The sequence below is a fragment of the Perca flavescens genome, chromosome 15, assembly GCF_004354835.1.
Source record: "Perca flavescens isolate YP-PL-M2 chromosome 15, PFLA_1.0, whole genome shotgun sequence".
Classification (NCBI taxonomy): domain Eukaryota; kingdom Metazoa; phylum Chordata; class Actinopteri; order Perciformes; family Percidae; genus Perca; species Perca flavescens.
The window spans coordinates 21915349-21941450 of record NC_041345.1 but is presented as its reverse complement, the minus strand read 5'-3'; the positions used below and the strand labels follow the sequence as shown (position 1 = coordinate 21941450).

Sequence of the window (26102 nt, the reverse complement as noted above, 5' to 3'; positions counted from 1 at the left end):
TATCCTACAAGCACACCTAAAAAAGAAATAAATACTCCCCATGTACATATTACATCCACATATTTGCAGACATCTGTGGAAATAATATTCATTTGGGATCTTTGCCTTATCTAAAATTAAAATTATTAATTGGGAATATAGATTCCAGGTGGGAGAAAACCAAACCAAACAATAATGCCAAAGGGCCAGCTTTTCTTGTTTTAATGCTGCTAATATAGCTTATTTACAATCATCGTATGCAACAGAAGCCTCTGTTTTCACTAATAAGCTGATATGGTCTGGCCGTTTACCAAAGAAGAAGAGTAAAATAAACCAAACAAAAAAAGGGAATTCATTAATTGTGCTTTTTAACCCACAAATCCACTTTGTTGAAGTGGGACAATTTTAAGAGGCACCACTTGAAGTGCTTCCATCAGTCAATGAGAATCTCTAAAGCTATAACAAGGACTGAAAATACAAATAGTAAATATCAGTATATTTATATATTTAGAAAGTTAATACAATTCCCTTTCCAGTCCCATGTCCAGTTTAAAAAATATTTTCTTCAGGCTGTCAAACATCCATCTGACATGAAGGATCCTTCTTTGTGTCAACGCGCAAAGCCCTTATGATGCTCTGAGAGAGAGAGATGTCTTTGCCGGGGTTGATTCTGGATGACACAGGAGGCTTGTGCTAAAAAGCAGGAAGAGTTTTTTTTTTGTTTCTTTTCAATGGAGGAGGTTGTTTTAATAAGAAGACAGAACACCTCTGCTGAGGAGACTTGCTGATTTTCGAGATTTCTGTCGACGTCCGTGGCGTGTCTCAGGAATCCTTCAGCTGACCGCTCTGCGGCTAAACAGTTACCTCGTTCTTACTGGCAGTGCGGTATGTGTGGTGGTGGCCCGGAATGTACTGTAGGTGGTCCACCGTGTGTGTTCGTCGGGAGGCAAACGCCTGCCTCTTAGACGTGCTCGCTTGGTTGTTGACCGTCAGCGTGTTGTAGGAGTCGTTAGAGGCAGTGGGTTGAGAGTGCATCTTGGTCATCTTGTGGCGGTCCATGACGGGCGTGATGGGCATTAGCATGTCGCCGTGCGACATTGCCCGAGCCATCGCCTTCTCCCGGAACTTGTCACGCCTCATCGCAGGGGACAGCAAGGGATCCTGGGAGTGGAGGCGCTCTGCCGACAGCAGCTGCTCCTCTGAGAGGTGTCGGCTGCTGCTGTACGCGGCCGCCGCCATGACGCCGTACGAAGACAAGCCATAGTCCCCGCGACGTGGTGTCCGGGGAGGAGACAGGACGTGGTCCTGGGACATGGCCCTCTGGACTCGGCGGGGACGCTGCCGCTGCTGGTGCTGCTGGTGCTGCTGGTGCTGCTGGTGCTGGTGGGGATCTGCGTTCAGCTTCACCATGTGGGTCGGCCCCCGGCCGCCGAAGTCAGGATGATGATGCTTCCTCGCGTAGTAGTCATCTACGTCCTCACCTGAGAAGTAGAACACAAAGAGAAATAACAGTATTAAGACTACCGACCTTTGCTTTGGAAAAAGACCCTTGGATACCTGTACCTTTGTATTTAGCATATACAATTTGTTATTTTGTAATGATGTTATGTAATACTTAGCTGTAACAAATGTATTTTAGTGCATTCTACTCTACTGTAGTTAGTGATTCCCACATTTCCTAGAATGCCATCCAAGAACACTCACAGCCTCAGTGCATTCAAAACAAAACTATACTTACAGAATATATAAATTAGTATAGTACACACTTAGGGATTTTTTTTTCTCACAGTGGGGCAGCAAGACCACGACATATTTGAACCGAACCACATTTACAACATGCAAGTTGCAATTTGCAGTATGAGATAATTTCCTCTTGTTTATTTTGACACATTTCATTAAGCAAATAATAATAATTATTGCAACCCATGCATGAGCATGCAAGAGCCCTGTATGATTTGCCAAGTTATCTGCAATTTGCAAGCACCGATAATTTGTGATGCTGCCACTATTTGAAATCTGCATGCAAGGGGTGCTCACAAATCACTTTTGTGAAATGCGGCCCTAGGACTATAAGGGCCACGAGTGGTTGAAAAGCATTGACACATTAGTCTCCATTATATTTGTCATACACCAAATCTGTTCATGAATGAATATATGTTTGTGTCTCTACAGATTTAGGGAGTCTAAGCAGCTGTCTGATAAGGGAATGTTTTTTTGTTTTTCTTTTGGAGGTCGATGGAAACAGGCTAAAGGACCTGACACACTTTAGCATACTTCCCAACTAGGTTTTAGGTGAGCATCTTTTGTTTTGGCGCCATCAATATCTTGGCATAACAAACTTGACAGCTGAGCGAGAGATATATGCATCTGGAGGAGACAGAGGGACCTCAGAGTTGGTTAAACTGTACGGTTTGCCTTCATTTCTCCTCAATCAAGTTCAATAAATGCTTCTGTATAAGTCATCAAAGTCTCCGGAACCTTCATGTATCCAGAAGTCAAGCTGCAAGTGTTTCTATACCAGAGGTGATAATGGTAATCAACAAAGTAGTTAGAGAGTCTGATTCAAACTGTTTTGAATAGTTCTGTCCTTTTTCTTAATGAAAAACCAAACAGCGGACTCATCAGTGTAGTTGTCCTTCAGTGTGTAGAGGGCTCATCAGCATACCACAATACTCAACAGATCATGAGCTGGTCGTGCCTGAGCAGGCAGCCAGTTGTTCAATTCCACTACCAGAAAGCAGGTCGGTCTCTCCACTGAGGAGTCCTAATGGTAAAGTCATTTATGGCTGCATTAGGCTGCAATCAGCTCTCAGCAGACTTTTATCTACCTGTTTTTGGCAGTGATGGCACACAGGGGGACGCTACCACAGAAGCTCTCTGATTAACTGTAGTGGCTGAGGGGTCGTTACCTCTGCAGTAGGTAATTATCGCAGAACAGAGAGGTCGAATGGCCGTTTTAGGACCGTAGCACAGAGTCGTGGAGGAGAGGGATGATGGGAATTGTTTGTCTGGATGCTCGGCTGTCTAGGAGAGATGTCATGCCTGGATACAGAAGGTCACCTTATTGTCCCTCCATGAGGGGTTTCATGTCCACTGCTCTGTGCATTCCTAATGAAGGAGGCTCAACTTCGGCCTGTGGCGATGTGCTCCAGCATTTTTCCCTGAAGGCTTGGTTTAGATGTGACATTATGGCAGAAAATGTCAACCAAACTCAACCAGAGGCTACACGTATACAGACAATCGAAAAGCGGTGGCCCATAGCTCCATTAATAGGTCACACTCCAGTCACTGTGAATGATCTGTAGCGATTATACACTCACTTGTTAATGTGGCAGGAATGTATTATGTCCTGCTATGACAAGAAAAAAGCATGAATTCTCAAATAAAAGGTGAGTCTCCAATAATAGCCAAGGGCATGGCTGACACCAACCAATGAAGACCAAGGAAAAAACAACGGCCAGGTGGGTCATGTCATACTGATTGACATCAGACATCAGATTGTCTTTTTTTAAACTCAAATACTGTTTTCATTCACTAGGTATTTGCTTCGATTGTGATATTTTCCCCAAAGAATTTAAGTTAGCATCAATAAAAGTTGGGTAAAGTTGCAGGGCAAAAAGAATATTTATAAAAGAAAATGAAAGGCATGCTGCTTTTTGTTCACATGGGTTCTGTGCTGAAAAGTGTTAATGACCATTAAGACACAATTAAAAAAAACCAGTCCGTACACTGTGAACACTTAAAACCAGTGAACACTTAAAACCAGTCCGTACCGTTTCAAGTAAATTCTATATTTTTTTGTGTTAAATACATAATGTAAATATCCGTCAAACATACACTGTAAACTGTCATATCCTCCTACCTTCTTATTTATCATTCTATATGTATTCCGGCACTCACCATTGCACTGCTGTCTTACTGTTTATACAATATTCATAGGGCTGTTGTTTACATTTACGTGTATGTGCATACATATTTATATATCAAATGTGTAAGTTTACCTTTGTTCAGCTTGCTGCTCTTGTTTAAGCCGTATTCTATGCAGGTACATTGAAGCCAACATAAAACCTGAGTCCAATTCCTTGTGTGTGTACACGTACTTGGCCATTAAAGCGGATTCTAATTCCCATCTGATTCTGATTATGACGTATTTGTGATAGAATTAGCTCTGTAGAAATATTCTGAATAAATTATGACAACAAGTAAACATGGAGGCAGTGTTGATTTTGCAGTAATTAAGCGCAAATGAAAACAGGGAGACTAAAATATAATAAAATAAACTTAAATCCGGAGGAATCCAACCTCTCTCTACCTTTGAGGTAGATAAACAATACACAAAACTATTTGAGAATTCACTGTAATATTAATTTCAGTAGAAGGTTTATTGGCTACCTTAAAATGGACAACTACAAATGCACGTCCTCTTCCTTTAAAGCTGCCTTTTCCGCCACTTAATTTAAGATTGATTGTACATGTTACACTGTTTACACTTTAAGTCAGTGAAATGATTTAAGTGGGTCGATGCCCATTGCGTCTTCTCATCTCTGCACTGTTGATAACATGCAGCACTTTACAATTAACATAATTGCGAGAGGCTAAAAGGGTGCCAAACGTGGGGCGGAGCTGCAAACACATGGAATAGCTAACAATGGCTAATTAAAGCCCAGCTCCCACTCTGCTAGATTAGATCCAATATAAGCAGTATATTTACGTTTCAGCTATTGATCACCGAAGACGATAATCGTATAATGCACCAACACTCGTGAAACTGGAGCAACATCAATTATAAAGTGATCTTTAGAGAGGTTTGGAGCAGAAGCGGTAAAATGCAGCAATTTAATTTCTTTTTCTCTTTTTGGGAGGATTAAAGGCGGCTTTTTTTTGGTTTTGTCAAAATGTGTTTTAATTCATTTTAGGGTGATTAAGGTGATAAACAGAGCCAAACAAGATTTTTTTCCTCCTCTTTTCTGCAGCCCTTTTTGAAAGAGCTGATTGGGTTACTTTAGAGCAGCGTCTTCAATCTCTGCCTTGTTGACATCACTGAAGGACGGGCGGGATGGAAGAGCAGTCACACACACACACACACACACACACACACACACACACACACACACACACACACACACACACACACCATTTAAAATAGCAAATAAACTGTACTAATTTAATTTAGTCATCATCATCTCTCCAGATGGTTTAATTAAAATCACAACTAATTATGTTATTTTTAAGCTTGTTTCCAAAGACCTCACTCATGCTCGAACCCACAAATTAATTTTTTCAGAGTGGAAGGGCTTTTCTTCAAGGGACAACTTTGCTTGCTCGTTTGACAAATTCCGCAGGGTTCCTGTCTCAAATCTGAAAAGCCTGTTTGTAGTTCGACGTGATTCATCTCTGTGATTTTCTGTGTGTGTACAAGGCTCCGGCGAGATAAGAGCAAAGCCCACAGTTGATAAGGGAGAGAGAGAGAGAGAGAGAGAGAGAAGGCAAACGTATAAAAGACAAATGTTGAATGTGCTTAAAACAAGATTGCGCGGAAGCATGTTTTCATATCACAACCAAAGACACATTTAAATGGCTTTCTCTCAGTTTGTAATGTCTCTTAAGATTCAAGGTTGCTTGACAAGCTGCTTGCTTGGTCTCAAATAGAGCTGCATCAGGCCAAAAATGTTATTATGGTGAATGAGACGAATAATAAATACTCAAGCAGCAAGCTGATGAAGATCAGCCTCTTTCCTTAGCAGTGGCGATTTTTGCATGGAAATCCTGCTGGGGCCACACAATAGTCATACAAAGAAATTCAATTATGGAATCCAAAACATACCACAGAGATATATTATATTATATTGAATCATATGGGCACAACCAATAAAGTAAAGTAAAGAGTGAAACTGCGATTGCTGTAGTCTATATCCACGATGTTCCACTTCCGGGATTGCTCCGGTGCCTCCGGAAATTCCGTTGGATGTCCTTCTTTTCGGCCGCATGTCCGTTACCTTCTACTTTCTATGGGTTGTAATTTTAAACTATGAGGACTATGGTTAACTGCTCCTCAGGTCTCTGCAGGGTAAATCCAGACAGCTAGCTAGACTATTTGTCCAATCTGAGTTTTCTGTTGCACGACTTATGGCAGTTACACACCAACCAGACGTCCAACCGTCGGCAGAAAAGCCAGTCGGACTACAGTCTCTCGGAGTTGGTCCAAAAAGTGCCACAGAACACACCAAAGAGACGAGACGTAATACGTCTCCATAACAGCAGGCGGCGCTAATCTGTATTGTTACCCCAAAAATGAAAACCGGCAGGTGATTGGACGAACGTGTCACATGGGTTTGTTTTCATTCAAAGCCAGACTGTCATGGCGGCTTGTTCAGAATACGATCTCATATTGTACTAAAAAAGTTCACTGAAACATGTTTCTGAAAACATTTTAAGCAAGAAATAGGCCATGCAGTTGCTGAATCTGTCTTCATTTCAGATCAACAAAGGTCAGTTTAAAAGATTTTTGTCAGATTTTGAGAGACTCTAGTCACGCTCATTCTGCTCGCCATTTCCGGGTGAGTCCTGACTGCCCTGCCTCCGACTGAACATGTCAGGTCAGCCACAATAAAGGCCGACAGCCCCTCAGACGGACAACGGCATGGAACACACTGAACAGAGTAGAGTCACTGACCTCACCAGACTGTCCAACGGCCGATTATCACCCGATAGTGTGTTAGCGCCTTCAAACAACCTTTGAACGTACACATGTTCAATAAAAACAAGTTCCTTCCTGAGGCTTTTTTACAGAGGAACTGGGGCTATGTCCGGCGTTTATCGCCGCCCAAGTCGATTGTGATTGGTTTAGAGAAATGACAACAAACCAGAGCACATTTTTCTCCCATCCCGGAATGCTATGTGGACTAGTCAGACCCTCCTCCGCAGCGCTGTATATATAAGAGTTTTAAGCCTGGAACCAAGCCAACCAGCTACAAGATGAATCATGTCCATAAAACATTTGATTCATTTTGAAAACGGCAAAAAAAGGTAAAGGTACAACACTGTGTACAGAAACAATCGTAAACTTCAATGGTAGGAGCTCGCTATAGCCGTTCATGGGTTTGCAGGTGCGGTAAACATTTCCTTGGTAACAGCAAGCTTTAAAAAGCAGAGACGCTGTGACGTTTAGGATTGTGGGTAGTGTAGTACTTCTCCATGATATCGCAAATTAAACAAGATTAATATCATACGGACTTATGGCTTCTACAGGAGTATAAATCTTCGTTTCACAATCTAATAATCAAAAGCCTTAAGCCGCCTACACATGATCCGTGGTAACCGCTCTGCTCTGGTCGTTTCATTGTTTACCTATGGGGGAGCAGTGCCGCCCAACTTGGCGCTACCCTTGGCGTCCTGCAGCGCTCGGGAATTGACGCCGATCACTGCGCTCAAAGTTCAAATTATTTCAACTTTGACCTTGTTGCCGCTGACCTTTCAAGGTGCAACCAATTCCAGAACGTTCTTGTGCTGCGCTTTGCCTCTCTGGCAGCCGGCTTCATGAAAAAAAAAAAAAAAAGAGTAGTGCATTCAACTGTGCTATGCATTGAATTCAGTCCTGCAAATAATGCCTTAAAGAAAAAGTAAGACACGTAAGTAATGCTCTGCAGTGTTTTCACAGACAAATCACTGTGAACACAGAATAGCTCACTGAGTCTAAAGGAAATGTTTGTAAGAAAAGATTTACTGGCAACAAATTGGTTAAATGTGATAACTCACAACATAATACACTAGCTAGCATACAGTGTGTTTTCACGGTTGTGCTTGCATCAATGGACTGCCAAAAAGGAAACGTGATGGGACACTTAGAGTAGAAGCACATATTCCATGTCTGCTTACTTGAGTGTATTAAAATAAGTCTGAAGGTAAAAGCTGTGAGAAGAAAATGTGCTGTGCCATGAGTTAAAAGGAGGTTTCATGCTCAGACGAGATCAGCTGCAACCGCATCATCCCCCTTCGATGATCTCATCGCTCTAATTCAAAATGTTTAGCTCATCTGAAAGAGGTTCATCCAAAAAAACTGATGCATGAAAAATAGATGGTCTCAAGTGGAGGATCTGATCAGTGTAAGTAGTCAACTCAAAATGGTAGACTTTGTACAATATTTTTGTTCCTGGTGCTTTTCAAAGTTTCAATTTGAACCACATTTGCTAAATCCTCTAGAGCTCTGCATCAGTTTGAAACAGAAAAGAGATAAATGCATCCAGAATTCTGCTTTTTATACACCTTGGTATTATCTAAACAGAACATACAGATTAAAGAAATGAGTTACGGTATCTGTATAACACATTTTCACTCCACTATATTGCAAACCAGGATACAACAGAACATCAGGCCCACTGCATTTGTTACCCATCTCCAAGCTGCCTTTTACAAACTTCAGTTAGCAATTAAATCTAACCTTGAACACCCCCAAAAACTAATTTACAACCAACTAAATCCCATTCCGTAGACCTGTCAAAAAATGGATACCTAATTTTTTAGTTTGATAGTTACTATGTGGTCGCTACGCTCTACTCACTTTTTAATGAGGAACTTAACCTTAAGGCCATTATTGGTGAATGCACCATCTACTTCTGCAAAATGCTTTTTCCAGTTTCAAACAGTTATCAGACCAAAAGTTAGACATTAATAATCTTTAATATCCCAGGAGTCTGTTCTGAAAACTGTTTTTTATTAAATACCACCCTGGGTTTGGAATCATTCACAAGATAAACTTATATTGTAAACTTCCTTCCAATCAGGCATTCAAAGGCCACATTCAAAACATGTTTCATGAAGAATGACAACAGTCAAGCCTTCTTTCATACCTTATGTCCTATCTTACTGTATTCCCGTTGTGAAAAAGAAATGGGAAATTTGTTGTGCTATAATTGGTTAGGTTTGTTTTATAGAAGATAAAATATATCTCAAGAAAAAGAAGATAATAAATAAAAAAAAATCTAGATCGACATAGGAAACATGCAACAAATGTAAAGAATACTGGGCATGCACTGGTCATTAGGTTGCATCCACGTCATCATCCAGCTGAAGATAAATGAACTGTAGCATTGCTGGAACATTAAAGCGCCATCTTGTTGCCGTATAGATGCCATTCAGCTAAACAAAAAAAAAAAAAAAAAAAAAAAAAAAAAAAAACTTAATATGTCATCAAGAGACATTAGCAACATGACATGAGCTGCAGATGGAGCCAAATTACACGCCAATTAGATGTCAGTGGATGGGCCGATAGATAGAGTCGATGGGAATGGTTATGGAGGCTGCAGAGCGATGCCATGCATTTTATTTCCCTAAAAGGTGAAAAAGTGAGCGGATTATCTGCATAATGAGCCACCAAACATCTGGAGATACTTATCATGATGCATGTCTCTGTAATGGACATTTTAGATGTTTCATCAGGCCAGACGCAGTGAATGTGGCAACCCTTTAATGCACAGGGCATGAGGGCGATGTCATTCCCTGTCTTTGCTTTAGTGCATCAGGCAATAAACACAGGGATGAAGGACGAATGAAGGACCACCTACTTAATCTGTGGAGAGAGGAGGAGTATTTACTTAAGTCAGACTTGAGGGCCACCTCGTAGGAGGGCGGCAGATGGCTGAGGTTCTGGAAGGATCTGGACAGGGACACGTCGTAGGGCTCCGTGGCTGAGGTCAGGATGTTGTTCATCCGCTGGGGTCTCTCTACAGGGGACAGGGGAGGAAGCGGTGCGGTGCAGTCAGAGAACAGTCAGTCAGAAAGACGAGTTATACACTGGGAGTATTTACTGGAGAAGACAAAAGGGAGGCATGTAGATAGAGAGGGCAAGGTGTGATCTGGTAGGAAGTGTGGATTGAAGACTTGTGTTCGGAGGTCTTTAGCTTTTGCAAAAGAATGCGTGAAAAGGTCTGGTTGCATTTGAGATGTACAACAGTTTGATTTTGCTGGAGCTATTTCCTCAGTAATAGCTTGTTGGGTTATTAATTACGTTATATCATCAGGTGCATTCAGAACAAATGTGTCACTTTATTTGAGCACTAGAATTTGCTTGCACTTTGTGTATATTATGTGCTATGACTAATTTAAATACTTGAAAGAAATTTTTTTTTTTTCTGTTATTTTACTTCAGACATGGCCCTTTTACCATTGTTTGTACATTTAAATAGAGTCATTTGCGAAATGGAGCCATGTCATCAACAGCACTGGGATCCCAGCCTTACACTAGTCATGTTTCCGTTCTATTGTCAAGCAAATTTTAAGCGAACTTTTGAAATGCAAAGAAATGCAAATTAAACTGGTTTGGAGTGAATATAATAGGCAACAGTGTAGTTTTATCAGAAGTTGGCACTATAGTCTGTGGATGGCTTTAATCCAACAGTAAACAGAGTGGAAGTAGAGGTTTCCAACTTGAAACAAAACAAGTGGCCCTCGCCATCTAACCCATCTATGCTGTCCGGAGAAGAAGACACGTTACAGGAATATCTAACAGCTGCAACAGCTAATCACTCACTTTGCTATGTCAGAACCTATGCAGCAATGGTGTTTCCATATCCCATTTAGAGCATCAACTCTTTTTCCACAAAGGCAAAAACAAAAATAAATTTCGTTTTATGAAATTTTACCATTTCCATTCAACTTTTCTAATGAAATACTTAAAAATGTGCATGAAAATATGTAAAAAGGAAACGGGGCTACTGACAGTTTTTTGGTGGGGGTACACTACTCTATGGACCTTTAACTAAAATGTAGAAAACCTGTTTAAAAAAAGAGGTAACATGCTTGTATGATGAACTGATGAAGTAGGTCAGAACACCCTAACAATTAAGAAGTGGTTATCAACAGCATTTTAGAAACTATAGTGTTTCCACTAGTAAGGCAAACTAAACTCCTTGATTTTTGAAGAGTGTCTGATGACTTTCCCTTTGAGCATTAAAAGGTTATTGTTTACTGAATGTTGATGAGTTGTAGCATCAATAAAGTGTACCAATCTGTGCTTCTTTGCCCATCACACATTCTGAGCAAGCTGCAAATCTGTTTACTAAGCAGCTCAAGTGATGCTTGATTCATTGTGGAATGCCCTCAACAGTTCTGTTTTGGGTATCAGCGATATGTGCGGCAGCATGCAGGCTCCTTGCACTGCATGGAGCTCCTGTGGCTTCAGTATTTGGGACGCCAAGTCATGGGTCAGGAGGCGCAGTGCATGGGGGGGGGGGGGGGCTGGGATACGGGCAGGGACTCTGATGCGGGATTTAAAAATAGGACTGAGTGACTACTGCAGCAAGGAGGACAGGGACGGACAATACCAAGGAACATATGGTGTAGAGGGGTGACATTCACTGAGTTGTGTGCAGGCTTTTTAGGGAAGATCGAGCCGGTTAGGTGAAGTGAAAGAGCCGGTTAGGTGAAGTGAAAGAGTAAAGATAATGTGTGAAAAAGAGATTTTGAGATCCGATTAAAAGGTCATGGACTGTAATGCAGTGGGGTGACATTTTTGTGACTGCAAAAAATACACAAGCATTTAAAAAAAAAAATGATCCCCAGTGTGCAGGTATACAAATTTTGATCTCTACATGATAAAGAAAAGGTGAAGAAAAAATACACATAAACACGTATGTGTATTACTTACCGTATCTCATTTGTCTGTGGGCTAACAAGTGAGAAAGAAAGCATCAATAACATTGTAAAACAATATGTTTCAACCAAACCTCCCCAGAGGTTGCCCTTGGTCAAAGCCAATATTGCAAGAATGTTGCCAACACAAAGAATTGGAATTATGCATAACAGCTCCCATCCCTCATCAGAAGCTAAATAGACTTCAAAAAGCGCTGTTTGAAGAGTTTTATTTGGTGCTGAAAGTACATTTGCAACCCATTCTCCCAGCAAAAAAAAGGCTGCCCTGTTCAAGAGGCAGAAAAGCACCTGCAGAATGGGGACCACAGCGCTTCATTAATGGTGGAAAAGTTGTATAATAACTCATCGACACTGACACAGAATGTCGGCCTCTGCAGTTTATAGAATATCATAGAGGGACATTTTTTTTAATAACTTGTAAGGCCGGATTCCCTCTTTAATTACACAGCGTTTCATTTCATTGCCGTTTAGATGCAGGATCATTCAGTAACTCCACACTAAAAGCTGCTCTCCTTTCACAGAAAATCACATTTAAAGAAATAGATAGGATGCAATAACAGTAATTGCGTTTTCAATAACTGCAGCAACTGCACAGATGATCCTTTGATAATCAAACACTTTATGCTTCTCATTTTCTTCAGAGGACTTCTTTATCAGTTCCTCAGATTTTAATTTCCTTGTGAAAGATATACTTCTGTCCCTGAAATTGAAAAATAGTCCATCACAAGAATTGTTTGGCTTACTTTCCTTTAGAGACGGATAATAATGCGTCATTTGGGAAAGTCAAGTTGGGTCAATCACCACATTAAAAAGATACAGCATGATGAGATTTTGTGAGTGACATTTCTAGCATGCATTCCAAATGGACATTTTCATTATAGGTGCACACAGTGATGTTTTACACAACATGAAATAATCTCACATCATCCAGTTACAGTAAGGACTTTTCTTACCCAGTTTAGGTGTCAGCGCAGTGAGATCCAGGTGGCTGTGCTGGTAGTCATGGTGGTGGTTTCCTATTGTGAGAAGAAGAGTTAACACTTAATTTCAACATTGTAGGTTCCAGTGACAAGAAGAAAATCAGGCATGTCATCAGACTTTGTCCTTAGTCCTTACTAGTGTTGTCATGAATATCAATTTTAGATACATATGGATTCTGATCATTTGAAACGGTTTCAATTCTCATTTTCCATACCCCCTCATCTCTCCATCAGCGAGTTGAAACACACACACATACATGCGCATGCACACACACACACACACACACACACACACACACACTGCTGCAGTGTGCACATAGCGACTGGTTTTGGTTGACAAAAAAAACAGCAGGAGTGCTGTTTTGAAATACAAGCCCATATAGTATCCCCATGGTATAGAAAATTATGAATGTATATCAATATTTTTTAAGGTAGTGCGTGAAATTCCAATATCGTGACATCACAAGTTCTTACCCTTGATGTAACATCAGTTCAATCAAATTGAAAAAAAAGAAAAACCTGCATATTTTCCCCTTGACCTTTGTGGTATGTAGTCTAGAGTCTACTTATTCAATACATTGGAATTGATGGGTCTTTGTAAATTATAGAGTGTGGTCTAGACCTACTCTATCTGTAAAGTGTCTTGAGATAACTCTTGTTATGATTTGGTACTATAAATAAAATTGAATTGAATTATACAAACCCTTTGAATTGAACATGTGTAGATACTGTAGTGCGCTATATGAATAACATTGTCTTGCCTTAATAATCTTCACACCTCGTGGATGATCTAGATACTGCAGGCACGGCATTATGGGTGGGCCTGACGGGCCTAGGCCCACCCACTTTTCAACAGGCCCACCCAAAACATTTCCTCAAAAAACATTAATTAATTAATATATTATAATTTGGTGAAGAATTATTAAAAATCGGCAAATAATCTCATAATTTGTGCTAAAATTGTCTAAATGTTTAGTTTTCAAAAAACAATTTAAAAAAACTGGTCATGTCTATTTTTATGTTTCTGCGCAAGTTCAGCAGACAGTGAGGTTCGGATCGGATGTAGCTTGTAGGTATGCTAGGCTAGCTCCCAGTGATCTGAGAGTGTAAAAATCATTTCCAGTAAAGGACAAGGTTGCAACAGTCATTGTTTACAACGCCACACAACGCCTAGCACATCTTTGTCTTGGACACCGCAGGATGCTAACTAGGCTAGCGCGGCTAGCGCGGCCAGCGCGACCAGCGCCGGTGCTAATGCCTTTGCGTCTGCCTCGCGAGTGGATGATATAGCCCCTATGGATATAGCCCTGTGGATCGGTCTTCCGTGGATGAGCCCGCAACTCAACCAGTGCTAAAGTATCCGGTCACTTCTTCTGCTGTGTTTAATTGTGTAGGACCGCCAGAGGATAACAGTAAGGTATGTGAAGGCTACTCTGCCTGTATTGTATTATGTCGTTATATGAGATATATGGATTAAAATAATCAATTCATAACCCGCTACAGAAGCTGCATGCGCAGTTCTATTTCTATAACAGCTTGTTACTGTTGTCAAGTTGTTTTTTCCCTCATGGTTTTCTCTTGTTATGGCCAATAATGCTTTAGGGCTAAAAATGCGATTTATTTATTTTTGTTAAACATGTTTTTAACATGAATCATCACACTAAAGTAAGGAAATAACTTGAGTCTTGTTTTACATGACAGATGACGTTGTCAATGAACACGTTCTGTGGCCGAGTATTGATTGAAACTGTCGGGCAGTGTTGTTGATCTGTATATTGTTGAAAACTTAAAACAGTTAAAAAGAATTGTGAAATATTCGGCCTCATGTTATACGAGCAGAACTAAACTATGTTTTGGGGAAATATTAGATTCCTGACCACTTTTACAGTCTATAGGCCTTAGGAGAGAGGCGCTATAGTGCAGCCAGGTATGGTGCGTAATGGAGATTCCAAAGCGCTCTTCTTTTGGGCAGAATCAAGGAGAGCGATCGCGTATAGGTCCGTCCTTTGCACCAAAACCTTTTACAATGCAACAACATATAAATAGCATCAAGCTATTACAATCTTTATTATGTAAGCACATATAATATATATAATATAACAGTATATTAGCCAGTCATTTTTATTAGGTTAAACAGGGATTTGATAACGTTTTTAATTTAAGGCCCACCCACAATTGGTCTGGCCCATCCAAAACTGGAATCCTGGCGCCGTGCCTGAGATACTGTGTAAGAGGGGGAAAATATGTTCTTGTGGTGGTGGCACTTAATGTGTTAAAAATGCCAATGGAAAGTAAATAAGGATCTATTGTTGTGGTGTCACACATATGCCCTGGTTCAGAGTAGCCCTGTGTCAAAGTAAGACGAGGTATAAAGAGTGACAAAGTGTTGGGAGGATGTTGTGGTGAATCACCCAGGAGATGGCTGATCTCTGTTCGTGTAAAACCAAAAGTGACTGACCAAAACTCAACGTTGATTTTTTTAATACATAAGTTACACACATAAGTTAAAATACCTAACATACTTAACCCTATCCCTACTTACATCATGTTGCCTGCGTAATGTACATTGTATGTAACTTACTTATTTTTTACTTTATTGTATGCAAACCCAAACCCCAATCCTTTCCTAAACCTAACCAACTAGTTTTGTTGCCTAAACCTAAATTGTTTCTGTGCCACCACCACGTAATGCGGTGTTAAGAGGTTGTGGTAATTTCACGTATTTGTGTGAGATCAGGTTGTTGAAGAATATCTCTCCGTGAGTTCAGCACGACAGGCAGTCTGACGAATGTTATCCTCCTGGTCGAAAGAGTATCAGTGTGATCCAGTCTAGTCATATACTTTTCCCCCAGATACGAGAGCTTTGATTGGTTCAGTGTATCTCAAGTGAGCAGTAAACTGTTACGGCTCGCTTATGGGAATGTGAGTGTTTCTTCCATTTGATTGAATCCACGCTGCTTTGCCAAAATGATTGATTACAGCCTCTTTATACAGGAACATGGAAGCAGCTACACCTCATGGTGATCCATCTTCGCTGTAAGTGAATCATTTGATGTTGCACTAATATCGTTATGTGTTGTTTGAGTGGTTAAAGAACAAAGCAACATCATCTGAGACCTCCATCGTTGAGCGGCTATGGGAGTTTAAATAATTTCAGAGTGAAAATATTGCCTTTATTCAATTATGCTTTGTGTTTCTGAACAGCAGAACAAACAAAACATGGATATATAATAGTTGTACCCTATTTGCATTTAATTATGTTCATCTATCATTCTATAAGAGTGCTAAACACAATAAAAACACCTCTGACAGCTTAGACCACACACATAGCAAGCTTGGAACTGATGACAGGGGGGAGGTGTTCGGCTTTTATTAAAGATCATTGCCTGTATTTCAATGATAATGCTTTTCCCAGCGGGTGCATGTGACATTGCTGACAAATGTTATTTGGCTTTTGCTAAGATCTAAGCCAGTGTTAAGATTCATCTTTCTTGTTTGAATGTGGTATTGGAATGTCTTGCTTATCTCAACTGAAATTGATATTCAGTTCAGGAAAAGAAGGAATATAAAGACTGGTTAAATGTTTATTAAGCTGTGTACCATAATCATAAAGAAAGTCTTTGGTCTGTTCTCCCTGCAGCTCGTACTCTGCTTTTCTAATCGCACAGGTTTGATTGAGGGACCAATTATAGCGGCCACAGAGAGCTCAGCTAAATTATCCTGTTATGAACTTAAAACGAAAGCAGTTTTGCACCAAATAAATAACAACCTCCTACTATCTGAGTAATTGCAGAAACAGTTTTTTTTCTCACAGCAGAGAAGACCAACTGTCACATAAAATTCACACATTAAAATGTACGAGTGTTTAACTATGGTTCAAAAGTTTATCACCCAAAGGGGATGGTTTTTCTTTGAGGTAATCTCCGGTTCCGCTTTATAGGAGGTATTTGACTTATTAATTTATTTATAGCTTTTGCTACTATTGTGCAGCAACTCTGCCGCAAAACTGAGCACACATTGTAAAAACTATTATATAATTTGTTTATGAAGAGGGTGGCTTTCACGGAGAAGTCTGATTAGAGCACTCGATAGATGCAGCCGGGAATGAATCGGCCCTGGAAAAGTGAGCAATCACACGACATAGAACAGTCAGAGAAACACATTCACCCTAAATGCAGTCATTTCTGAGGCTGGAGTGTTTGATGCTTTAGTGCAGTTTGGTCAGTGGAGAACAATAGGTGCGTTTAGACACAGGTTCAGGGTCTTTTTAAGTCCCCACAACTATTTCGAAGGAACTAGAAGGTTCTTTCAGTCCATTGCTGTGTATTTCCACGGCGGGCCAAAGACCCGTGAAGATTAAGAAAATTTGTCCGTTGACTATAACATGACGGGATGAGGGCTGCTGGTGGTCAGCAGGGGTGAACACACTCTGCAGCCTGAAGTTCAGTGTCCCCACTAGCTTGTGCAAATCTCTTTCTTTCTGTGTCTTTTTTAAAATGAGTCGGGAGGCCGACAGCAAAGCCTAACTTTTACTGTGCTTTCAAACACAGAGAAATGTTATCCCATCGTCCTACAATGGTCATAAATGGATATGAGAGTACTTCCTCGTTTCATTAATTAAGCGGTCAGCGAGTTAAGACAACCGTGCTGTGTGTGTTTGACCAATCAGTGACGGTCATCCCTGCAAACCCCACCACAAAGGTTCCTGAAAGAACTACCTTTCAATCAGGGTCTTTTTAAGGAGAGAAATAAATCCCCCCAAAACCTAATTTTAAACCCTGGTCCCTGCGGTTGAAACACAATGAGTTGCTCAGAAGGTTCCCAGTGACCCAATGACCCCCAATTCTATCTGAAAACTGCAGCAAGATGCCTGAAAAAGCGAGTCCGTATCCTCAAGTAACCTGAACAACTAAACATCGTCTTCCACCAAAAGTCAATGAAATTCAGTACGCTGCTGTTGCAATAACCTACAGTCCATTGCAACAGGCGCAATGGAAGGTTTCTCTTTCCATTTGCACTTTCTACAAAGACTTGACACATTCAGATATTCTGATGTTTAGAGCACACAATATGTAACTTTACTGTTTACTTAATTGAAACAGTGAAGACATGAAAAATCCATGACATGAAAAGCTGGTATAGGAACATAATTAACTATAATATATGTAGAAAAGTATGTGGACACCGGAAGATCATATGTGACTATTAAACATGTAGTTCAATAGGCAATAATGTGCTGCTTTAACAGCCTCCATTCTATTAGTTTCATTTTTTTTTCACCAGATGTTTGAACCTAGCGGCAGGCATTTGCTCCCATTCAGCCACAAGAGCACGAGTGAACACTGATGGTGGGTGATATTGTCTGGCTCTCAGTCGGCGTTCCAGTTCATCTCAGAGGTGTTGGATGGGGTTGAGGTAAGGGCTCTGTACAGGCCAGTCATGTTTGAAGTTGGAAAACCATTTATTTTTCACTTCTTAAGAATATTTTTTTGGACTTTCACCTTTTTGGGATAATTAACAGTAGAGAGACAGACAGGAACAGGGGAGGGAGGACGGCATAACATGCAACAACCAGGGAAAAACACTTCTCTATGGACCTTTCTTTGTGCACAGGGGCATCACCAAAGGAAATGGTCTGCACCAAGTTTAAAGCACATTATTGTCAAAATAACATTGTATACTGTGACATTAAGATATGCCTTAAATGGAACCAAGGGGCCTATATAGTATAGTCCAAACCACTGAAAAGAGCTACATCACTAACAACATTTCAAGACATGTAAACATAGAATACATTACATGTTAACAGGAGGAAATGGAAGTACATTTCCAGGATAATTGCTTGAAACGTGCTGGATGGCAAGCTACACACTGAAATGGCAAGTTTTGAAGACAATTTGGAACGTGCAATAAGACAGGCCTGCTTGGTTCTTTTTCGCAGAATCATTGTAAAGATTTACAAAGAATATGTTTACTGCATTTACTTTTTAACTGGGACATTTAGGGACCAATTGGGGGACAAAGTACACACAGCGATACACATGTGAGAGGAAACTACGTTAAACCATGTATCAAGCTAATTTAAATAGCTCACGCTACTGTGTTGTGTGAGCAGTTAACTTTATTTAATATTTTATGGTGCAAATGTTCCACAAAAACAAGTTCCTTCCAGAGACTATTTTGCAGAGCCACCGTTGCTGCGTCTGCACCCAAGACGATTGTGATTGTTTTAAAGAAATGCAAACAACTGAGTTTTTTTTTCTCCTGTCCCAGAATGTATGTGTGGTGTAGCCAGATCTTACTCCACAGCGCTGTGGAGATAGGTCTGACAATAAGAGAGTAGTGCTCCAGTGAGTATTTGGGGCAGCAGGACGTTGTACGTGGGCTGGAGTTGACAAATCTTCAAATGATCTCAATAGAAAACTGTGATTGCAATAATGAGCAGAATACTCTTACCATTGTGCAGCCCCGAATATGAATGTAATGTGTTGACACATCTGGAGCCAAAGGCCCTCATTTTCTTTACAGATGATGTTTAAACTGTTGCTGCAGCACTAATACCACAACTGACTGAGAAAGTGGAGCAAATGTAAGGGGATTTCTTTTAAATATATCGATTTTGTCATTCACACTAAAACCAGCTGACAGAGCTCAGGACTATGTGAAGTGTATAGAAGAGAACACACCTTCTCAGTGTTAATACATAATGCAGCAGCTCTCACTGCCAGTTAAGTGTGTCACATGGATTGGCTGTAGTAATTCAGGTGGTTCTGTCACAAATAAATTGAATGCTTCCAGGTTCCAGAGGGTGGACAGAGGGTATCCCACTGTGACCCAGATCCATTTTAAACGGCTCGCTCTGGGGAAGCTGATGGACTGACGCTGGCTGTGGAGAGAGCCCATGCTATGTCATTATGCTGGCAGAGTGTGGAGGACCATGTGGACCTGGTGGGACAGATCACCTCGTTTTGCCCTTGTGCATATGAATGTGTGTGTGTGATGGAGAGTCAGAGTGACACGAGAGAGAGAGCAAGATGGGAGCTTTCATTTCAAGCGTCTTTACCTTCAAACTACTCAGGACTTTAACCTCTAATGGGCCAATGATGGGCAACAAACCACAATGGAGAAATTTACGGAAATACCAAAATCTGAACCTACAGTAGAATAAGGAAAGAATAGGCAGTTCATTCTGTCCAAATTCTGTGCTGTTGGCAACAGCTACAATTTATCATCATCACTTTGAAGTGAACCTTCAGCCAAAACCCCTTTTAGAAAGCCTTCTTGAACAAATAGTCCCTGAAACCACCCCAGGGACCAACCAGTCAGTGCCTATTAGGGAAATTTAAGTTCCTTCGATGTATTTGTTTTTGAACTCCCACTGCTTCTGCACAACGGCAAATTTTAGACTGATCTGAACTGATTAAAATGTACAGTATTGTTTGAGGTCTCATTATCGCACATGACAAGACAAAACAGGCATTGTGTTGTTCTCTGATGTTGGAAAGAAGGAGGTTATAGTAGCTTGGTCTCACATTTTTATATTATTATGTATCATATTATGTATGTCTTCTAATAATTCTATGACTATTATAGTGAATTACACATCTGAAAAATCTAAGTACTTCACCACATTGATATGGAAATTCTGTAAATCCAAGACTGCCATGTTTGTTTCATGTATTCATTTGGAGCGAAGAGAAATTGTTCCCTTCCTCACAGATCTGATGTTTCCGTCTCTTCGGTGGACGTTTACATCATGTGTATTGTGTACATCATCATTCGTCAAGTCTGTTTTGTCGCATTCTGTTTTTATCAATACAGAAATGTTTCCACGTTGGCCAAGCGTGAAACCTTTTTTTGTGATATTTAATTTTGTCATTTCCAATCAGGTGTTTTTCTGCACAAATTGTAAAATTGCAAAATGTGCATTAAGCTGGACTGCGAAACTTTAGTCTTTGCCCTCTGGCAGTGAGAGAAACACTAAAAAAGTGACGTATGCCTGCAGGAGAGCCAGGAGCGCTTTTTTAAACTAAATAAACTCCAAGTAAATTTTTTATCAGGAGCATCCACTACAGAAACTTTGCTCCTGCCATACTCCTAGCTGCTGCTCAGTCACTATGGTCTCTACCTCCTTCCTGCCTCTTTTAGTTTTGGCTGGGTGACGTTGAACGCATCACTTCCGGTGCGCCAGCATGTCGCTGCAGACAACAGACAATACAGAGATCTTTCCTTGGTGGCTAAAAGCTGCAGTGGATAGAATGCAAAAAATATATGTATTTGAAGAAAGAATTTGAATTACAGTGAGACCTCTTCCTGCAGCTTTCCCTTTCCCCTCTCTGTCGCACGGGCAATGCATGCGCAGAACAGCCAATAGGAACGCTCTCACTCTCTGAAATGACCAAATAACTCCCGTCACGTCTAGATTTTCTAAAGCCTCGAAACAGAGCCAAGAGGAGGTGCACACGTCTAGTTTTCTGTCAGACCACTTGAATTACAATTTGCTCAAAGATTTTCATGGAACTTTTGCCCAACAATGCCAAAACTAAAGTGCCTACCTCAGCTTTAATCAGCATTGTGTGCGTTTGGCAAGGTCTTGAATGTAACAGACTCATATATATATGTAAAAGCACTCCAGCTTCAAACAATATGTGTGTGGAATGGAAATGCACTTACTGATTAAAGAAAAAGTTTTCATCCAAATGGCTAATATTAAATACAAGTAACAAAAAGGCATAAGTGGCATTTGTTGTGGATTTCTTTTCTTTTAGAAATCCAGTGTCTGTACTGCTGAAGCAAAGTGAAGTGAAATGAATACATGTTGTGCATGCAGCTCATGCCTTAATTTATTGGCTGTAACTCATCTTTGATGACATGTTGGCATCTTGTTTACACCACATCTGCCACCTTTTAATCAACAAAACCCCCCACAGCCTTTTAATTGAACATCTGAATATACTGGGTATATACAATTTCAACTTTCCCACTAGCATTTTTTACTTTGTGCACTTAACTCAATTATGGTATTTTTTTCTCTGCGCATGAATGAATCTTAATTCTGTCTTCAAGTGAACTTCTCAATATCATGACATCTTGTAAAGACTGGGCTTTTTTTTTTTTTTTTTTTTTTTTTACAAGCAACACACTTTTGCTGACGACAAATCAATTCATTTTCCATCTCACAAGCAGCAGCTGTGAAAGAGACAGTGAATCTATCCTGCTTATTTCACTGCTGCCAAAGCATTTTCTTCCATTAGCACAAACACAAAAGTCTCTCAGCCTTACCCACACAGCGTCACGAGCTGGACCGACGGCGTCTCAGGGAGTCTGTGAATTACTAACAAGGATAAGCACAGATTTATCTGATGTCTTCTCCGATATGTCAGAAGTAACATCATACAAAGCTGCCGTTATTCTTGCCGTTGAATATAGGACTCCATGAAGTAAGAGGACGGGGACAAAAAGAGTCAGGATGCAGGATCCATGTTGACAGCTGTTGCTGGAATGATGTCTGGGTCTTGAGAGAAAACCTGCAGATTCTAAAAAACATAACACTATATGGCAAAAGTATAGGGACACTGCATTAAGGGAAATCTTTATGCTACAACATGCAATGCTAAATGTACTTGTAACTTTTTTCATGTTGAAATGGGAAAGGGACAAACACAAAGTCCCCCGTGCACAAAGCCAGTTACAGAAATAGTTTTTCTGGTGAGAAGTGGACTGGCCTACACAGGGTCCAACAGCTTTGGGATGAACTGGAACAGCGACTGTGAGCCACGCTTTTCTGGGCGCTCAGTCCAAAAGCAGCACTGCATTAAAGTCGAGGTGCTGTGCTGACATGTTGATTCAGGAACCGGAAATTTATTGAAATGAAGGAGTGCTCATGTCAATCTGAACCAGCCTAGTATCCCTAAATCCAACAATATTTCTCCAACCTTAACCAAGTTTTTTTTCTTTAGTTGCCTAACCCTAAGAATAGTTTCCTGTCTATAATAGTAATATTTCTTAAACTTCAACTGTCTAGTAATTGCCATGTGAAGATACTGTAGAAAGAAATACAGTTTTGAATTATCCAATATTGAAGCTCTGGTCTGGTCTGGTGAACCAGTCGGTTGTTTCTAACTCTCCCACCACTGAATAACAAAATGTTCCACCTCATTTAAACTATAGGACATAAAAAGAAATCCACTGTTTCATTGAAGTTATTAAAGAGAACTTCTAGTTCCTTTTCTTTTTGTTGAACTCATTTGGCAAAGAGTGAAATTAGTTTTTAGCTTGCATCTGTACATAGAGAACATCTACGGAATGGAGCTCTTGTTGGAAAAAGTTTCATGTTGAAACTTTGATGACTCAAAGCTAAATAAGCTGAATTAAATAAGACTCATGGCACAAAACACAAGACAATGTATTTCAGAAGTAATTAAGTGAAGACACACCGAGCATTTTCAGACTTTCTTATCAGGTTCGGTGGGAAGGAAAGGAAGCAGAGTATTCAAAAAATGAATTATCCACTAAGTTATTTTCCATAATTACGCTCCATGTTTTCCTGTAATTAGGTTGGTAGTTTGGCACAAAGCAACTGTTGATAAGCAGGCTGATGAAATGATTAAATGAAGGAGGAAAGGCAGGCTTTGTGAAGACAACACAAACTGGAAAATTACAACAGAGATCTTTTAATGACTTTGCAATTATGAGCCGAGGATGGCTGCTCGCTGGCAGAAGAGTGCGCAGAATCCTAAATCTAAATGTTTACATCAATTTAGGAACGCGTTTCAGTTGAGACGCGGCTAATTTGGGTTGACGCGAGTTTACACTTTGATCAGACACGATTGTGCAGTCATGCACCATGTGAGTGAACTAGAAAGTCACCCTGAACAAATGACTGTTGTTTAGCTTTCGATGTGTACTTCAACTTTTCGATGTGTACTTCAACACCTCAGACCTGCAGGAGAGAGGAGGCGGTTTCCATTCCATGAGTTCCTACTTGAGTCTGTCACCATGTCTATTCAGTCCCATCTATAATTCTGACAGGTGTGTGTGTGTGTGTGTGTGTGTGTGTGTGTGTGTGTGTGTGTGTGTGTGTGCGTGGGTGCGTGTTTCAGCCCTCCCTCCTCTCTAAAAAGAACAGAGACAGGAGAACCGAGGCGACCGGCTAGGCATTACGCAAGACGGCTTCCCACCATGGGCCCCTGGGGCCGAGGATCTTTGTTTCTCCGTTATTGATTAGGGATTGTGTGTCGCAGCTCCTGGGTGCATCATGCGCTCCTGACATGCTTTTTCCAGTCAAGAGAAGGCACATCCTGTTGTTTCCCCTCCCTCAGGCTGACCTTGTGTGACTCCTTAAAGGTCCCATGACATGGTGCTCTTTGGATGCTTTTATATAGGCCTTAGTGGTCCCCTAATACTGTATCTGAAGTCTCTTTCCTGAAATTCAGCCTTGGTGCAGAATTACAGCAACTAGAGCCAGTCCCACAATGAGCTTTCCTTATTTTGTGCCATTTTTGTGTGTAGCTATTGAGGAGGAGGGGGTGGGGGGGTGGGGGGCAAGGTGGAGGGTGGGGGGGTGGGGGGCAAGGTGGAGGGTGGGGGTGTGGCCTTGACCAACTGCCACTTTGCTCGTTTTGAAAGCCGTGATGTCTCTCTCTTTCTCATGGGTGGGCAAAGCAGAGAAAGGGGAGGTAACCTTGCTCCTTATGACCTCATAAGGAGCAAGATTCCAGATTGGCCCATCTGAGCTTTCATTTTCTCAAAGGCAGAGCAGGATACCCAGGGCTCGGCATTTCTAGCCACTGTGGGGCCATAGGCAGGCTGGGGGAACGCATATTAATGTTAGAAAAACCTCATAAAGTGACATTTTCATGCCATGGGCCTTTAACAGAAGTACGAAATGCCTGCAGACAAACTCTTGAGCTCTCCAGAGCCTGAAGGCCACAGGATAGGAATGAGGAAGGAAAGAAAGCCAGGATGTGTTTTTCAAATACACACTGTGAAAAATCTCCATTTTATCCAGAACTGTAGTTACCATAGAGGAGACAGGTCATGTTTTTTTTTTTGTATTTTGTAATTTATGGGTTTTGGTAAGTAGATGTAGGACAAGGATACTCAATTCGCTGTGTTTGATAAAGAAGCTCCATTTATATGTTTTTTTTTATGCACTTTGGCACCATATTTACATTTAAAGTACAAAAATAAATCCCAGTGTGAATCAATTTATTTTAATGTGAATTACAAAATAATTGGCCGGCCACCTGGCACTCTCTTGCGAGGCTGTAAGTTGAGGAACACTGTTTTAGCACAACAAAATAATAGTAAAAAGGTTTCAGTATCTCTCTCCCAGCATTTTATTCCTGGCAGTTTGGAGAAGGTCTTATATACTGTGGTCAAGTTTTCTGTGAGGTGTCAGACACTGTGTTTAGAATAAAATCCTATAACTATTAATTGGGCAACAGAAAAAAAAAATCTGCCAGAGAAGTAAGAATTTGTTAAACTGTTTCCAATAGAAATCAACTTAATCCAATGTTGAAGCAGGATTGAATAACGAAACACAAAAAAACTAAACTTAAGACAAGTCGAAAAAAAAACAAGTCTACAGAAATGCTCACGATTATTTTCTCTGTATATTTCATTTGTCTCACATTGGTTTACATTTTGTTTTTTTTGACAAATGGAAATTCACACAAAATTTTAAAGATACTTTCAAACAATAACAAAATAATTCTTAACAACACCAAATGTAATGTGTGTCTGCCAAATGGGTTTAAGAAAATTGAGTCTAAAGGCCTCAAATTACAGACAAAAAGACTTGGTAGGGCGCTGTCTTTGCAGTGCATGAAGATCGGTGACATGGGTGGATGAGAAAAGAATGGAAACACGATATTAGAAGCTGCATCCAAGTCTGTGAGTATTATGAAATCCTAGCAGGAGATTTTCTCTGAAGATGTGTTAACTTTCTTTTTTCCAAAGCAGGCTTACCTAACCTTGATGATGCTGGAGGAAAACAGAAAAGAACTAGCATCTGTGGCTTGCTGTTTAGTAACTTCTCAGAGAATCCTTTACTGGGAGGCTTTTGAGTAAGTGGGTGTTTATTTTTTAGCCCTTTCCATCATTGGAGCATTTCTTTGCTCGGTGCTTTTGAGTGGCTTGGTCTCCTTCACACTTCTGCCACTTTCACAGAATCTAAGCAACAAGCGCCCTTCTCTACCCTGCCTCATGAGTAATGTGTGATGATTAGAACAGATAATTACATCTATTTACATATAAATGTGATTGATACTTGTCCTACAGAGTTAAGCTTCCTTAAGCCGCTGCAGGAGCCGCTTGCCACTGATCTTGTGATAATACATCCATAATATTTGGATCCTCCATCTGAACTTCCCTAATTAAATGATCACTCGCCACGAGTAAACAATCGGGGATAATGATGCTAATTAACGATGGCTGAACACTGTGAGGCGGTATGTGTTGAGAGACGCCACTAGTGCATTTTAATGGTGTTCA

The 26102-nt window shown here is 40.6% G+C and overlaps 1 protein-coding gene across 2 annotated transcripts in view; it reads right to left on the bottom strand.

Annotated features, from left to right (window-relative positions):
• Positions 1-743: 743 nt before the first annotated feature.
• The window catches only part of LOC114570352 (shisa family member 6), an 81551-nt gene continuing 56192 nt past the window's right edge, over positions 744-26102 (bottom strand). For both annotated transcript variants that reach the window (XM_028600641.1, XM_028600642.1), the window contains 4 exons: positions 9540-9698; positions 5293-5300; positions 1375-1455; positions 744-1341 (listed from right to left, as the gene is read on the bottom strand). In XM_028600641.1, the coding sequence (XP_028456442.1) occupies positions 832-1341; positions 1375-1455; positions 5293-5300; positions 9540-9698 (758 nt within the window). In that variant the 3' untranslated portion in view covers positions 744-831. The remainder of the gene's footprint in view (positions 1342-1374; positions 1456-5292; positions 5301-9539; positions 9699-26102) is intronic.